General features: G+C 55.4%; 4 protein-coding genes across 4 annotated transcripts; 2 read left to right on the top strand and 2 right to left on the bottom strand.

Moving 5' to 3' along the window:
* Nucleotides 1–1,412: 1,412 nt before the first annotated feature.
* Nucleotides 1,413–5,138, bottom strand: COL26b_001900 (uncharacterized protein; the record flags this gene model as incomplete). The annotated part of the gene is made up of 3 exons (XM_053174836.1): nt 1,413–1,867; nt 1,917–2,605; nt 2,653–5,138. 3 exons carry the CDS (start codon nt 5,136–5,138, stop codon nt 1,413–1,415), a joined length of 3,630 nt encoding a protein of 1,209 aa, XP_053041131.1.
* A 2,550-nt stretch (nt 5,139–7,688) lies between these two features.
* COL26b_001901 (uncharacterized protein) lies at nt 7,689–8,840 on the top strand (the record flags this gene model as incomplete). The annotated part of the gene is made up of 1 exon (XM_053174837.1): nt 7,689–8,840. The coding sequence occupies one exon, from the start codon at nt 7,689–7,691 to the stop codon at nt 8,838–8,840; it is 1,152 nt and encodes a 383-aa protein (XP_053041132.1).
* Nucleotides 8,841–12,177: 3,337 nt separating this feature from the next.
* On the bottom strand, nt 12,178–15,384 carry COL26b_001902 (uncharacterized protein; the record flags this gene model as incomplete). Its single annotated transcript, XM_053174838.1, has 3 exons — nt 12,178–12,756; nt 12,807–14,959; nt 15,012–15,384. The coding sequence occupies 3 exons, from the start codon at nt 15,382–15,384 to the stop codon at nt 12,178–12,180; spliced, it is 3,105 nt and encodes a 1,034-aa protein (XP_053041133.1).
* Nucleotides 15,385–15,885: 501 nt separating this feature from the next.
* COL26b_001903 (uncharacterized protein) lies at nt 15,886–16,610 on the top strand (the record flags this gene model as incomplete). Its single annotated transcript, XM_053174839.1, has 3 exons — nt 15,886–16,012; nt 16,077–16,317; nt 16,370–16,610. 3 exons carry the CDS (start codon nt 15,886–15,888, stop codon nt 16,608–16,610), a joined length of 609 nt encoding a protein of 202 aa, XP_053041134.1.
* Between the last annotated feature and the right edge of the window lie 42 nt (nt 16,611–16,652).

A 16,652-nucleotide genomic window follows, 5' to 3' on the forward strand; every position in this document is an offset into this window, starting at 1 on the left:
TAGCGAAAAACATGTGTTGGTTCACTTGTTGGAACGGTTCCAACCAACCCTCCCGTGCTTGTACCACCTATCAAGTGGAAATGGTCCCTAGGCTTGGGCAATTCTTTGAGCCCAGCTACTTTTTGCAGTCTCTTCATTATCTCGTGCAGTATGACAAGCTCGGATATTCCCCTAACCCCGCCGCCATCGAGGGATAGAAGGTAAACCGGATCATTGTTAGTTTCCTTGGCGTCTGCCATTCTTACTTTACTCCGGATGCAATGTATGACAACAGCTCAGTGATGCAAATGATAACAAAACTCTATAAAATGAATGAAAACGTCTCAAAAATGGTATCGCAAAATCATGAACTCGTGAGATAGTAGTGTGTGATAGTTGAGGCCCAAACCCAGTGCAACTTCGCATCAGTCGTGGACGCCAGGGGATGAAGTACTTCTTCAACCAAACCAACCAACACATATTTGCGAGCGGAGCCGACCCCCTCGGAGGCCTTCGTTCTGGTCGAGAGAACCCGTGATAAGCGCCCTGCACTCGCCGGGGTTGAAAGAGGGGGCATGGCCACAAGACATGCACCAACATGCTTGAGAGCTTTCCCCCTCTGGACGGCATGTTTCATCAGAAGACCTCCTCGCCAACCACGAAGACCATCAAATTGACTCAGCTCGACCCAAGGGGGTGGTTCTGCCTAACTGGAATGCCAAAAACCGGATCATCCGCCGGTCAAGTCTGCCTATCCGCAGAACCCCCCTGGTTCCTGAGGGTGGCGTTGAGTGTTGGTAATCGTACGTGCATGCTCAGGCAATGTACCTAAAGATAGCAGACCTGTTCGTCAGTACATCTGCGTCTGTCAATGTCTCGAAAAGGGCAATGCGCCCCTCTGAAAGTCGGTGTATTCGATGATGAAGATGTCTAATCAATAAGCGTCGATGTGTAAGGTGGGTGAAAAATAGAGCTCGATGGGCTGGCTATTGGAGAGGAGGATTATGCTTGTAAGCGCCGCTATGGGGCGGACCGGACCGCTGAATGGGATGCGCCACGGGCGAGTTGGTGGGCGGGACGAGACCCGACTATTCCCGGAGGCCACCCACTCTCTGTCCATGTATTTCAGGTTAAGCTAGTTGGTCTCAGGACTCTGAAAATCATGGCCCATATGTGCAACAGTTCATATGGGCATAGGAAAATTGATATAGATATTCGAACCCCCCATGAAACAGTTTCGCACCGGGCAGCCTGCACTGGATGGTTTGAAGTTCAGATTTTGTAAATTGGGAATATGAATAGGTAGTAAATGTAGGCTTATATCATCAGGTCGTCAAGCACTCGCTTCATGCCTTATCGTTTCTGGAAGTCACCTGGAAAGGTGTGAAAATATTAAAATATTCAAGAAAATAGCCTCCGAAATCCACGCCCTTCTATCCTAGGTGGGGCACAATGACCGGGCCATACTTTGTCGGCGCCGTGAAAGCGCCGTCGCCCTGGACCACGAAATCCACGGCCAAGCTCAGCTTCGTCAGACCCTGGCCATTGGCCTGGTTGGCTGCGTACTGAGTACCCGGGATGGCCTCCGGGTCGTAAGCGACCACGGCGACGTAGTTTCTGCGGCCCATAAGCTTCTTGAGCTCGCGCGCTGAGCCGCTGGCGTCGGTGTGGAAGATCTCCATCATGTCCTCCTTGGTGTCTGACACCTCGTGATTGGACTTGTGGCCGTTCTGAGGCACGTAGAGGCTCTTGTTGTTGTGGAGCAATTTCAAGATGTAGTTGCTGGCGGGTTGAGCGACAATGGGCGACGTGATGATTTGGTACATCGTCTTGTGGTCGCTGGGATGAGTGGGATCATGAACTAAGCCTGCTCCCGCACAGTTGACGTCTGGATTGCGTTAGCTCTGGCTGACGAGTGAGGCAGGGATTTAGCTTACCTCCTGACATGAATGTCATCCGAATTCCCTTCTGCTGTGCGATGCCCTGGAGGGTCCTGATGAGGTACGTCCTCTCCAGGTCCTTCGACTCGTGAGTCCACATGTCCTTCAACACCTCTGCAAGATCAATCTCTCCGAATTGGTTGAGAACATTGCCCATGAGACCAGACTTTCCGACAGCCTTCTTAACCTGCGTGAAGCCCTGTGCCACGACCTCCTTTCCACCAACAACACCGGCCACCGAACTGGTAACCTTGCCGAGCAAGTTGTATGACATGTTGACCGCCTTCTTGCCGGTAGTGACTGCAGTGGCCAAGCTCTCAACCGCCTCGAGACGAGGGTAGACGAGAGGAACCGACACCATCCAGATACAGTGCTGCACGCTGGGAGGTAGCGTTGCGACCTTGGGGAAAAGCCCTTGGTAGGTCGGGCCGGCCATGACCCGGGTCTGGTTTCTCTCAGATCGGCAGTCGGGTCCAACGACAACGACAGCTGGTCCGAGATACTTCACAAAGTGCCAGCCCTGGCCGGTGATTGTGAACAAGTCCGTGTCATTGCTGACGTTGCGGAGAATCTCCACGGTCGTGTGGTGCTGGAAAAGCAGGTACATCTCGATGGCTATGCGGCCAACGTTCTTGAACATCTGCGAGCCCTGCATGTACTCGGGGTACGAACCGAAGCCGTCGAAGCTGCGCGGGTCAGTTCTGAACGAAACGATTAGGACCAATAAACTTACATGTCGTGATCGTCAACCTGCAAAATGTGAGGAATCTGGGCAAACGCCTCTCTCAGGTACGGCTGGTCAAAGTGACTCGTGTAGTAGTGGAAGTAGGCATGTGAAACGTCCTCCTCATGACGCGCAGTCCACTGTGCGTTTTTCCTGTTGTCTCTGCCGCTCATGGCCAGCCACTGCTTCAGAAGCGGCACCTCCTTCCATAACCTGTCGCCGTAGATCTGGTCACCCAAGCCGAGCTGAACGTGGAATCCTCCGCAATCGACGTTCTTTTGCAGCACGTCCTTCCACATGAAGCCCACACCACCAAGCTTGGAGCGCTCATTCTGAGATGTCGATGCAGCAAAGTCGTTGTTGGAGTGTGCGATGAAGCGCCAGCCGTTCTCGTGACGACCGGCAACGACAAACTCATATCTTGTGCATCCCAGGTGGGATGTCACGGCATAAGTCCATCTCTCGGTGCCATTCTCACTCATGGGCAATTCAATATCGTACTTGTAAAACGACCAGCGCTGATGGGTGTAGATATTGTGCGGCACCAACTGTCGCGGGTTGGGAGAGAGGTCGGCGCTCAAGTGAAGATGGATCGTCGGAGGCTGCGGTGCTTCGGTCACGATCATAATGCTGCCCAACCACGTCCCCTTCTCCATGTCCATATTGCAGTAGCGCAGATAAGGCCCAAAGTAGACGCCGTTCGTTGGCTGAATCTTGTACATGTCAACACCGGCACTGGGAGGAGGGCCAGAAAAGCCGGCGGTAGTGGGAGTCTGCGATACGGCGACACTCATGATGCTCTCAGCATAGCCAGGGGTATGAGGAGGGAACATCGGGGACGCCATGCTCTGCTTGCCAAACATGGGGGATGCGAGGGGATTGCCGTAAGTCGAGGCAGTAGGCGACAGAGGCGCCTGTTCATGTTGGATCGGGTTGGGCCCCTTTGGAAACTCCCACTGGGTAGCCTGGGAGGCCAGATGGATGTAGTAGTATTGGCCAGAGTTTTGATCAAGATGAGCGATCCAGCCCTCGGGCAACGGAGGGGGTGAGGATGGCCCAGCGTTTTGAAAGTTGGCAGGAACTTGTGCAGTTTGCGCAACCGGAGTGGCCGCAGGTTGTGCTTGTGCTTGTGCTTGTGGCTGTTGGGCCGGTCCTGGAGATCCATTCTGCTGCTCTGGTCGGGGATCATTGGCGAAAGCCGGATGGCCTTGGAGAGCGGGCGACGCAAGCCCTGCAGCCGCGGGACCAGCCGTTGCGGGCTTCTTCGGGGGCGACTGTGCGACGGACGTGGCCACAGACGGTTGCGAGTCTGCTCTTTGCTGAGCCGGACGCTGCTTCTCGGCGGGGTAGGACGAGTTGCCTCCGGGGTTGACACTCGAGTAAGCCGGGGGAGGGTCGTTCGCATTCATGCGCGCGAAGTCCTGCTCCAAGACGCTCACCTGCAGGGCAGGCTGATCTCCCTCGTTTACCGCTTGTTGAGGAGGAGGACTGAAAGTGGGCTGAGTAGGGCTCGCCACTTGGTTCATACCCTGGTACACGGTGGGAGGTCCATGAGGCTGGTTCTCTGGGTTCTCGGTAGGTGTCCATGGTCGCGCGGGCGGTGGTGCTCCGCCGTACTGCGCCAATCTCTGAGAAGCAGCAGAGTTTTGGACTTGTTGCGCCTGAAGGCCGGTCAAAGTCGCCGTGCCCGAAATACCAGAAGCAGCATATCGAGCCTCGATGCCACCGCCAGGGATCACTCCCGGTTCGACGATCGGGGTCTCGGGCGGGGGCGGAGAACCTCTGCTGGCGCGTGTGGTAGAGGTGGAGGCAGTGGAAGCAAACCTGTTCACGTTGCTCTGGCCAGGCATATCGAGATGCTCAGAGCTCTGAGACTGAGGCTGAGAAGGCGGCCTTGGAGCGTAGCTCTGAGCAGGAGGTGTTGAGCTTGATGCGCCACCGGGGGGAGGGTAGTACGGCTTCTTGGTGTAAGAGGGGTAGTTCGTCGTAGAAGCAACCGGGCGCTGGGGCTGAGGAGCGTTCAAGGGCTTCGCGAAGAAGTTGCCCTCCTCGCCAGGACTTGTCGGAGACGTAGCTCCCAGAGGCCTCGGGCCAGCGCCGCGTCGCTCTGCGAGGGTCGGGCTCTTGGTCTCAACTGGGCTGGTGGCATTCAAGCGCGGGGTAGTATCATTGTAGTCGGAGCCAAAACGCTTCGGGGCAGTGATGGTAGGCTTGCTCGGTTTTCCAGGACGGAGGTCTTCTTCGTCGGGATACGGAAGAGGCGCGGCGGAGCTCGAGGCGCCAGGAGGCAGAGGAAAGGTCGGCTTGGAGGTGAAGGAGGACGGGGTTCCCGAGGCGGACGGAGGGGCGGGGTACTTGAAGCGGTCGGAAGAGGACGGCTTGGGGCTCTGAGGCTTGAATATTCTCAGAGGCTCGACGGTCGGGCTGTCGCAGTCTTCCTCGGAGGGTTTGCTTAGAAACAGCTCGGCGTCAGGGACGCCGCGACTGCGCTCCATGGCGATGGGTCGTATCTAGATGGACCGGTAGGTATCTCGAATCGACTTGCGCAGGTACGCGACAGGCTTGGTGCAGTCTGAGTATGCGAATGACGCACGGCGAAAGCTCAGGTCTGCAGGTCAGGGGGGAAAAGTTATTTATAGGAGCTGTCGAAGCTGGTGGTTTGTTGTGTCTGCCGTTGGCTACTGTAGCTCGAGAGGATCGCAGCAGCAGATGGGGGGTTGGTGGGGTTCAAGTCTCACGGGGGGAGGGGAGGTCGCAGAAATGGCCGGCCGCTCCGTCAGGCCCCGATGGATGGACGAAACACAGATGCGATGCGGCACCAAAAAAAAAATATCGAAATAAGGCTGAAGATTTGTCGATTTCAGAGCGAAAGGGAAAGGGGGGAGGTCGACCTTGAAAAGAACAAAACTTGACAGATAGGACGACAGGCGTCTAGGTTAGGTAGGTAGGGTTTGGGTCTGGCGGGAAGCATTGGGCAGAGTGCAAGTCAAGCGGCATGGGATGGGACGGAACGGGGATCTGGGGGGTTCTTTCCTGCTCCAGCGGCAGCAGCGAGGGCGACCGAGAGGAGGGGAAACCTCTCATCTCATGCTTCACACCTCACAGTTCGCACACACACACACACACACCTGGACACATGCACCACACAACTTCCCGGCGCCAGAGCGGGAGGGGAGGCCTGCCCGGGCTGGCATGGCATGGCATGCCGCATTTGCAGGGAATGAGCCGTATTGGCCGTTGGAGACAGCTGCCTCAAGAGGAGAGCACAAGTGGCTCGTCTCCCCTCAATCACCTCCAAGCGGGCGGCATCAGTGAGCCAAAGAACCTGAAGCACCCGTTATTATGGAGCCCTGCATGGTGGCATCTTGCCTAACGAAGCTTGGTGATTGGCTGCAGGTGCTGGGCGCTTAGAAAGTGGGAAGCAGCAAATGGGCATCTTCACTTGAGAGTTGCAAGCGCCTGCCCATGAAAGCGAATTGCTTGGCTTGAGCCTCCAGCCCTCTCAACAGAGTCTAGAGCAGCACAGCGGAGCGGAGCCACTCGACTTCGTAATGCGCACCCGGCGAGATGAGAGAGTGATTTGTTGTTGACAAGGTGGATGCGGCATCTGGTATCCGGTGAGTCGACGATGCGCCAAGAAAGGGGGAAGCGACTGGGCAGTCAGTCTGCATCCATGGGAAGCGTGAACCATCACTTGATGAGTGGAAGCGCCGACAATCTGCGTAGAACACGCGAAAGAAACATGGGAAAATATGCAGGAGCGATATCCTAAAATGATAGCCTGAATGCAGGCGGATAAGTGAGAGCAAATATGGGAAATACCTATTGCATGGAATAATAATGGGAGAAGAAAACGAGAAAACCCCGAAGAGGACCCGCGGCACAGACACAGGCTCCCGAGTCCCGACGCCCACCACGGGACTGGCCGAGATGTGGTCCAAGCTCCGTCGGTGAATTACCTAAGCCGGCCCTGGTCCAAGCTTCGAGCGTCGTGGAGATTTCGCCCCCCCAATCCCCGACGAGATGGAATGTCACTGGTCAACGTCGGAGTTGTTTGTCACTGTCACTGATATTCATATGAATCCCATCTCGACTCCTTGGCAAACACAACAAGGACTCGGACTTTGATACAACGATGCCCCGGCAACTTATTCCGAGAGCGACACATTTCCAGGGGCATTTGACTCACACTTCAAGCCTTACGACTCGTCCACGCACAGCCTTGACCATCCATGGGTTGAGGCCTCAGTTGGCGTGCGCGTCCTGCCCGTGTCGGTGGCGAGCCACAGCCCAGGCACTTGTGGCACTCCCAACTTTCAGCTGCGCAGCGGTACCGCACAACGGGACCGAGCAAGCCACACTCCCCCCACAGCGGTGCCTTGCTGCTTTCGGCCCCGAACTCTGGGCTCCCTCATCCCATCTCGCTCTCGCTCGGTCACGCCCCTCACCTTGCTGCGGACTGCGTAATTCCCTGACGAAATAAACAATGACACCAGGCAAACACCAACAAACGCGGCTTCGACGCCTGGGATAACCCCTAGAGTCATTGCGGCGCCGTCCCAACTCGGTCTCCGACGCCACGGTGGACTTGTGGACTTTTCCAATACACCTGAGGCGTCGGGGCTCGGTGAGCATGTCTCCCGCCCTCCGCCTCCGTCCAATGAGCTGATGCCCCCCCTCCCCGGGACGCGTGGCGACATCGTGCTTCCCAGGTCCATCATTCGAAACCTTTCTGATCTGTTCGACAGGGTGACTACTGGTGTAGCGTACGTACGTCTGACTGGTGCAAATCGGCGTCGCAAGTGCTTTTGCCTTCACTCATGCCCGATATCAGATGGTGGTATACGCATGCTTCTGCCTCACAGCAGTTCGCCCAACGTGATATATAAGACGACCCCTCTCTCCGTCCAAGTGTTGATTATCTCTTGTCTCCATCAGCAGCTTCAATAGCTTTACGATACACTACCATCATCATCTCCAACAACAACCCTTCACTTACACACATACACACACATCCAACCCGATATCACCAAGCAACAGCAATCATGTCTTGGGCAGGCCCAAACGGCAACAACAACCCTTTCCCCCGACCCGGCGGTCCCCAGCAGTTCTGGAGCTGGGTCAACTCTGATCCCAACGCTCGCGCCGGAGCTGGCGTCGACCACGCCGGCCCCTGGGGCGGCCCTGGCTTCCCCTTCCACGGCGCCGAGTCCAACTTCGGCGGCCCCGGTGGATGGGGTGCCTACGGCGGCTGGGGTGACCGACGCGGAGGACCAGGCCACCGTCGCGGCGGTGGACGATGCGGCAGCAGAGGCCGCCATGACCGCCACGGACCCCGCCACGGTGACGAGGGCGACGAGACGCACGAGGACATCATGCGCGACATCGACGACGCAGAGATCTCTGACAAGGAGAAGGACGACTCCCCCGAGACCATGAGAGATAGCCCCGACGAGGGCGGTCCCGAGCACGAGCACGGCCACCATCACGGTCCCGGCCGACGCGGAGGTCGTGGACGCTTCGGCGGTCGCGGCGGCGGCGGTGATCACTGGCGCTACAGCAGACACCACCACGGCCCCCACGGTCCCCGCGGTGCCCACCCTCCCCCGCCTCCACCTCCCCCCTTCGGCGCCGGCCCGCCTCCTCCCCCGCCTTACGGCCACCCGCCCCCTCCCCCTCCCCCGGGCTTCGACTTCACCGGCTTTCTGAACCAATTCGCCGGCCACCCCTTCGCCCAGCAGATCCGCGATTGGGCCTCCCGCTTCGGCGGTCTCAACACCCCTGGCGGCCCCCGCGGCGGTCCCGACTTCGGTGGCCCCGCCGGCCCCAACGATGACTCCTCCTTCACGCCCCCCGTTGATATCTTCGCCACCGAGAGGTCGTACGTCCTGCACTTCGCCCTGCCCGGAGCCAAGAAGGAGGACATCGGCGTCGACTGGGACGCCGACAAGGGCGAGCTCCGCGTCGCGGGCGTTGTCTACCGCCCCGGCGACGAGGACTTCCTCGCCAACATGGCCTCGAGCGAGCGCCGGGTCGGCATGTTCGCGCGCTCCGTCCCGCTCCCGCCTGCGGGCGCCGAGAGGGAGGAGATTGACGCGCTGTCGATCACGGCTAAGATGGAGGACGGCGTGCTTATCGTCACCGTCCCCAAGCTCGAGAAGGAGTGGACTGAGATCCACAAGGTCGACATCGAATAAGACCTGTCCCTCGCGCGACGAGAGGCAAACTCGATTTTTTTGGGTGGAAAACGGTTTTGACGGTTTATAAATAATGAAACGGAGTAATTTGGAGGAAGAATCATGAATTTTGAGTTTTGATATTTTAGGACAGCTGTACTAGGTAGCTATCATGATAACCGTTCACCACCACCTGCTTGTTTCTATTTGATCCTGTGAATGTGACTTGGAGTTGGGAATCAGTAGAAGTAGGAAAAGCTAGTATGGGTTAGAGATGAACCATTCATAATGACTATTTCACTTGATCCAGCAGCATCCAATCCTACTCTTCCACTGCATTGTGCGCGAAGCAACGCCTGTAGCTAATGCCTGTGACAGCATACCCTGAGATGGTGCTTGTGCCATACACCCACGTTACAAGCCCGGTGTTTCTCCGCTCTAATGCAATCAACTCAATGCTCCGGTGCGCGACGAGAGACTAAAATGCTGTGAAGACGGAACCTCAAAGTTTTGTTATTTTTCCCCGCTTTAACAGAGTCAACTCAAGGGCCAGGCCCGCGGTGAGAGATTAAAATGCTGTGAAGACCGAGCCTCATATTCTGGAGACCGCTTTGCACCCATTGGCTCATGAAGTGTGGCAGATCGGAACCATACGATGTGCCATGAGCAGGTGCTCAAGGTTTCAATGAATTCACACTCCCCACATTCTGGTGAGCGACCACGTACAGTAACGATCATTTCCACTTGCCTTCTTGCCGACAATGCCGTTCCCATTGTTGGCGTCGCGTCGGTAAAGGAATACGAGGGGACGAGCACATTCCAGTCGGAATAAATGCTTATGACTGGCAACTTTTCTACCAGGATTTTCAAATGATTGAGGTTCGTCTATGTACTGGCTGTCTGTGTCGTCAAGTACCCTGAGATCATTCTATTGGCAGTCGACCTCCCGGCGTTGTGCAGTCTTTTTTGAAGGCGGAGCTACATATACATCGCGAAAGGTAGATAGAAACACACGATAAAACCATAGTCGCGGTTTCAAGCCGGTGGATGACTCAATGAGATCCGGGAGGCTAATGCAAGACGTGATGTAGTAATGCGATATCACAGCTCGCGAGTCGAGACGCTTTATTTGTTTCAATGTAAATCTCGTGGAATGATCAAGTAAATGGATAGAATATCTCATAGTTTTCTGTGTCGCTTTCTTAGTATTTCCGACTAAATAACTCAATACAACACCAATACCGGTGACGGACACTCAAGATTAGCCGACCAGCTGGAAGTCAGCTTTTAATAATACTTCGAGATGAAATCTCAACAATCTTACAGCTATTTGCGATACAGTTTGACAAACAAGAAAGCTGCAGACTGCTGTTGAAGAAGATATTTAATATTTTCAAAACGAAAGGGCGTAAATAGACTCAGAATGCACACGATATATTCGCTGCAATGTGTATAAAGAGCAACGCGAGGGGGGTAGAAGAACAAGTGTCATGACGATAAAATCCAAATGTGAGTGCATTTGGGGACAATGGGAGGGTAAACGCATCCGAAACAAGCTACGAACAGGGGAGAAGAGATGGTTTGAGGAACATGACGATAAGAGGACTGGACGCCATAAGGAAAGCCCCCCTATCATCTCAGAAGAAAGCTTCTCGGGGGAAACAGGGCAAAGGTCCATTTGTGTTTCCTAAGATCCTTACGAGAAGGCTAAAGCCAGCTGTTTTATAGCTACCTACAGAATTTCCTTTGGAAGATCAGTTAGTCTTTAAGATCGCAAATTTCGTTGATGCTGCCGAGCTTCCTAGCTGAGGCGGACTTGAGATGCGTTGCCGGTTGCGTAGACGGCGGTTTCATATTGACTCGAGGCGAAAGGGCTCTGCCTTTGTGCCAACGAGCAGCCGTTTCTTCGATATACGGGGCTTGAAGACCACATGCACTAGCAATGCTACGGCCAGCGTCGCCATCGTGATACACGGGCGTGAATAAGATGAGGATAGGGGAAATGCTGGACGGCAGACTTAGCCAGAGGTTTTGCTCCTGAAGGTGTCAGATGACCCCGAGTAGTGTTTGCGTAAGCCTACTGGCCTCCCTTTGTAAGACGGCTTCAGCGTCCAGGAATGCAGCAGAATACATTGCTCTATGACGACATTATTGTTGACAATACAAACGATGTTTGGATATTCTGAGTGATCGACGGAAAGAACTCATTGACACGATCGGAATGAACAAATGCAACAAACAAGCACGGTGACCCGGACTACTTAAGGGAGGAATCTCGGCAACGTCATTATGCTTCATGGAAAATGAATGGGTGACGAACTCGTTTCAAAGGATCTCTCTTTCTACGCTAAACAACAGTAATTAGCGTTCACAAACAACAAGAACCAATGAAGCCTGATAGAGAATTACGCCGTACGCGGTATTCGCCTCCTCAATAACCAAAGGCGACATCAGTGACGGAAAACGAACGCTGGCTGACCCGCCGGGAAGCACCCTCTCACGACACCTCAGAAGTCGTACAAGTCCTCTCTGCAACCAAATCCCCAAGCAGCAAAACTTTAATGAAATGACTTGTTCAAAGGAATGGATTGTCCATCTAGATATTACAGGCTCAGTGACGTAATAAATAGGAGGTTCAGAACGCATCCGATGTGGTGCGAACGACAACCAGGCTCACCTCGGACTAGGGGATGAGAAACTCATCCTCAAAACAAATTGCAATGAGAAAAAAAAAAGACCAACCAAAAGCGAGGTTCACCCAGAGGCTCTGGATTCAGGTAACATAGAATCGCGCGTTCAGCTGACACGTTAGGCCATCACTGGGCATATCCACGGCCACTTTCCCTGCTCGCTGTGGAAGACTCCCGAGGGAAGCCACCTTAAATACCGTTTCCTCCGGGGCAGGAGCATTCACCACAACATCGCCGCTCGATACGTACCGTAAGTCTCTTGCTGCCCAAAGGAAAGAACGGAAAGGCAAGCTAAAATACTGACGGAGGAAGGAAGAAAGCCACAAGTAGAACACAATCCCTACGCGCACTTCTCGTCAACTTTAACGCAGGTCGCCACTGCCCTTCCTGGAGGTTACAACACGCAACATTCTTCTACATGTGTATAAGGTCGCAACGCATCTCACTTGAAAACGCCAGTTTACAGACATCACACATTTGGAGAGATATTTGAGCTTGGGAATTAACATCCATTATATCTTTACTCAACGTCATGCTTCGAATGCAAAACGGAAACAGAAAGCCGACGCCAAAGTCCCTTTCTTACCATCCCGAATAAGTATCTATCAAAAGATCACATTCCACATAATCATTCGTCACATCGCCACGCCGATTTTTACACCTTCTCTTTAGACAGCCGCAACTCTTCTAACACTCCTCCTCGCACCCTCACCGCTGACCATGATCAGACCCTCCATCTCCAGCGTACGCATCGTCTCGTTGAAGTCGGCCTGCTCGACGGGCATGCTGGCACCCTCGCTGAGCTTCCTGGCAACCTCAGCCCACTTGACAGACTGGCCGCCGCTGGTGAGCTCGTCGAGGAGGTGAAGAACAGCCTCCTTGATCTCCTCCTTCCTGCGGCGGTCCGCAGAACTCGTACCCTCGGTCAGTAGGCTCATGTCGATGCGACCTTGAGAATCGGTAGCAGCGGTCTTGAGGGCGGAGCGAATGAGGCGGGCAGCCTCCTGAACATCCTCGCGGGTGACAGTCTCGGAGAGACGCATCTTGGCGTGCGCCTCGGAGAGACGAATCATGGACTCGAGCTGTCTAGTGGTGGCGGTGATACGCTTCTCAGCGGCGCGCACATCTTGACCAAGCTTGCGCATCTCCAGGTACTGGTCAACCAGCTCCTGAGCGGCGTCTTGCGCGATGGTGGGGTTGATGGTGGAGCGGGCGTAGAAGATGTATGAGGTAAGGAATTCGACAGGCTATGAGAGAGTTAGTTTGATTCTGATGTATGGATCATCTGTGGACTTACGAGAATGTCGTCCTTGGTGGCAGCGGACTCAGGCTTGTCCTCCAAGTACAGGGAGAGAAGATGGCGAGCGAGGCGAGCATCGCTCTTCTCGTCGACACGGTCCAGGATGAGGTAGACCAAGTCGAAACGAGAGAGCAACGTGGGAGGGAGGTCGATGTTCTGGGGCACGGGGAGGTCAGGGTTGTAGCGACTGCCGATAGGGTTGGCAGAAGCCAGGATACTGGTTCTGGCGTTCAGGGTCGTGATGATACCAGCCTTGGCAACAGACACCGTCTGCTGTTCCATGACTTCGTGGAGGACCGAGCGGGTGGCCTCTGACATCTTGTCGAACTCATCAATACAGCAGACACCGCCGTCTGAGAGAACCAGAGCACCAGACTCGAGGACAAGCTGGCGACTTTCAGGGTCGCGAGTGACATACGCAGTCAAACCGACGGCAGAGGAACCCTTTCCGCTGGTGTAGATACCTCTGGGGGCAATCTTGTGCACGTAGGAAAGGATCTGAGACTTTGAAGTAGAAGGGTCACCGCAGAGAAGCACATTGATGTCTCCTCTATACCTGGGGCTTCCACCTTTTTGGAAAGTCTTGTTGGTGCCGCCGAAGAGCTGCAGAAGGATTCCCTTCTTGACGTCGTCCATCTCGTAAATCGAGGGGGCGAGCGAGCGAGCAAGGAGCTCGTAAATGTCTGGTCGTGCAGCAGTCTCCTTGATCTTCTCCACCTCCTCTGGAGTAATCTTGCGATTCTCCTGGAGGTTAGGGTCGTTCGTCTCACCCTCCTCACCCTCGACACCCAGCGTTGAGGCGTCAAGACCCATTCTCTTCTTATCGACCTTCTGAATGTGGACAACGTCGACGAATGTTCTGTACACACTCTTGATGGTTCTTTGGCGGGGGTTCACACGCACAGGGTTGACTCGGAAGACACCAGTGATCTCAACGCGGTCACCTGCCTTGCAGAAGTCTACAAGCTCGTTGTAGGCGCAAATTGAGACAGAGTGAGGAGTCTGACCGGCAGGAACAGCATCGGGAGTCTCTTGCAGCTTGATGACCTGCTTGTCCTCAAAGGAGCATCTGTTATGGATGATCTGCATGGAGTTCTTGGAGGCGCAGCGAGTTCGCGGGCACTCGGTAGGCTCGCGAATCTTGCCTCTGTCAATGCTAACGTTGACAGAGTGGTTGCAGACGTTGCAACGGAAGAAAGCATCCTTCATATCGGGGATGATAGGGGTGGTTCGGATCACAAGACCCTTGATGGTGATGAGCCGGTCCATATCAGAGGGGTTCAGGTCTCGAAGGTTGGTGATCTTCTCAAGGCCGTAGGGGCGGACCATGTAGATCATCTGAGAGACTTGGTCCTCTTTGGAGGTGATGTCAGTGGCTGGTCTGGGAGTGGGAGCATCTGTGGGAGTGGGAGCATCTGAGGGTGTTTCGGGGTGGTCGGAGCTGGGGAAGACAGGCTCTGAGCTGGGCGCTGTGTTGCTTCGCCTCGCAGCATCACCGGCGCTGCTCTGAGAGTTACGCTCCCTCAAGTCCTCGGCTCTGGCCAGCTCAACCATCATATCGTGGATAGACTGATCCATAATCGGAATGATTTCTTGCGGGTAAGCCTGGAGATGGTAGTACAGCTTGCGAGTAGGCGGGTAGGTGTTGAGATCCTGCATGTTGAGGAACAGCCTGGTGCCACCCAAGAGAAGCATGTTCTCAAGAGCCTCCCAGTAGACCTTGCCCTCGGCATCGGGAGCTTCCCGAACCTCAGCTTCGGACAGTCCTTCCCGGTACATCTGATACTTTCGGGTGAAATTCCTCAGGAAGTCCTTGAAGGTCACAAAGGTATCGTCGATCGAGACGCTGGTACCCCAAATGGTGCTGTCGGCCGCTCCACCGAGACGGTCCGCCTCCGATGTATTGGGGTCGGGGTTGCTGAAAGAAGGCGCATCGGAACCGGGGGCGTTGGTCACCACTCTGCCAGCTGGGTCCAGCACAAGGCGCCGGCGCGGAGTTCTGAAACCCTCGGAGTGAATGTCACCTCTCCGTGAGCGGGCACGGTCAGAGACGAAAAGACCACTGCTCTCACTTCGGAAGTCTGACTGTGGCGGCCTCACCGAGCCACGGCCTGGGCTGGAACTGGGATCGTATCGGATGGGGGACGATTCTACAGTCGTGTCAGTCCTCAGTCTTCAGTATACATGCCTAATCCTCCTTACCTCTAGCCATTCCACTCGCACGCGGGGTTCTGTCACCATCGCCGGTTGACTGGGTGTCAATGTCTTGACGCAGCGGTGAGCTGGGGGCTGGGCCAACGTTGGTGTTCTGGCTGCTGCTGACGCCCCTCAAAGGGGACGAAACATCGCCATTGGCAGGTGCATTGCGACTGCTGCCCTGCGCAGGCGAGGACTCGTAGAACAGAGGGCTCGATGCAAGCTGAGAGCGGCGGGTTGTGCGGCTGGGCGTCTGCGCAGCGGGCTCCTGTGCAGGCGCGGGGCTGCTACGGTCTGCATCCGGATTGTTTCTCGTGGACCGACGGGGAGTGGTACCGGCCGTCGAGCTTCTCGTCGACCTTTTTGTTGGCGACGACATTGTTTTGAGGTGTTTGTTGACTTTACGTCGATATGTCGTTGAGGGATTGTTCGAAGGTGGGATGGGGGGAATTGGCGGGATGCAAATGCGACAAGAAAGAATATGCGTGTTGCTGGGGAGAGGGGAGATGTGGAGAGCGCTCAGGAGCAGTTGAAAGTGGGCTGGCTGCAATTTTGGAAAGCACTTTACGCGCTCCCCCGGTTCTTGACGCGATCGAAAAGGAGTTTTGCGTTTTCCACTTTACGCGTGGTGGGAAAGGGCATGACAGACGTGGCCCGTGCGCCTATCGTAGCTGCCAGGGTGGCCCTCAGAGCAATGGCGCAGCGCAGCGCAGCGCCGGGCCCCTGCTGTCCGGCCGTCGGCGAAACCACCCACCGACTTGTACGTGGTCAATTGCATCCCGCCAGAGCTCCCTACAAGGCATCGTGGACTTGAGGCTCAAGATACTGCAAGCTAATCAACAAAGCGCATTCCGGCGCAACGCACATAAAATCCGTCAAGATGGCTCCTGGAATGTCCCTTTTCTCCGTCAATGCGATCCTCATCCTCAGCACAGAGGACGGATCGCGGTTATTCTCCAAGTACTACACCGCACCCCACCACGGCCCTTCGGCGACACAGAAGGACGGTATGCGCTCGTAGCTCCCAATGCCAGCTCCGAGCTCGTGACTGACGGATAGTGTCGACTGCAGGCCACGCCGGCTCCGCGAGCAATCCCTACGGCGATGTCAAGTCCCAAAAGGCCTTTGAGAAGGGCCTCCTCGACAAGACGGCGAAGCAGACCGGCGACATCATCCTCTATGACAACCGAATTGTTCTCTACAAGATGGAGTCAGACGTCATGATGTACGTCGTTGGAGGTGTCGATGAGAACGAGGTGCTGCTGTATAACGTCATTCTGGCCCTGAGAGACTCGCTTCATCTGCTGTTTAAGTAAGTTGCAGCTTCAAAAGCCAGGCGCTGGGCGTTGCTAACCCCTTCTCAGGCAATCTGTCGATAAGCGCACAATCGTCGAGAACTACGACCTTGTCTCCCTCGCCATTGACGAGATCGTCGACGACGGCATCATCCTCGAGACCGACCCTACCATCATCGTGCAAAGAGTCAGCAAGGCGCCGGCGCAAGACGTGGATCTCCGCCGCATCGACCTCAGCGAACAGGGTGTCAACAACCTCGCCCAGCTGGGCAAGTCGAAACTGGCGGACTGGCTGCGACAAGGGTTGTAAGAGGGCGGTGCACGAGCGAGATAGGAGGTGGATTGGCAGCGC

The sequence above is a fragment of the Colletotrichum chrysophilum genome (genome assembly GCF_026319265.1).
Source record: "Colletotrichum chrysophilum strain AFK26 chromosome Unknown scaffold_9, whole genome shotgun sequence".
Classification (NCBI taxonomy): domain Eukaryota; kingdom Fungi; phylum Ascomycota; class Sordariomycetes; order Glomerellales; family Glomerellaceae; genus Colletotrichum; species Colletotrichum chrysophilum.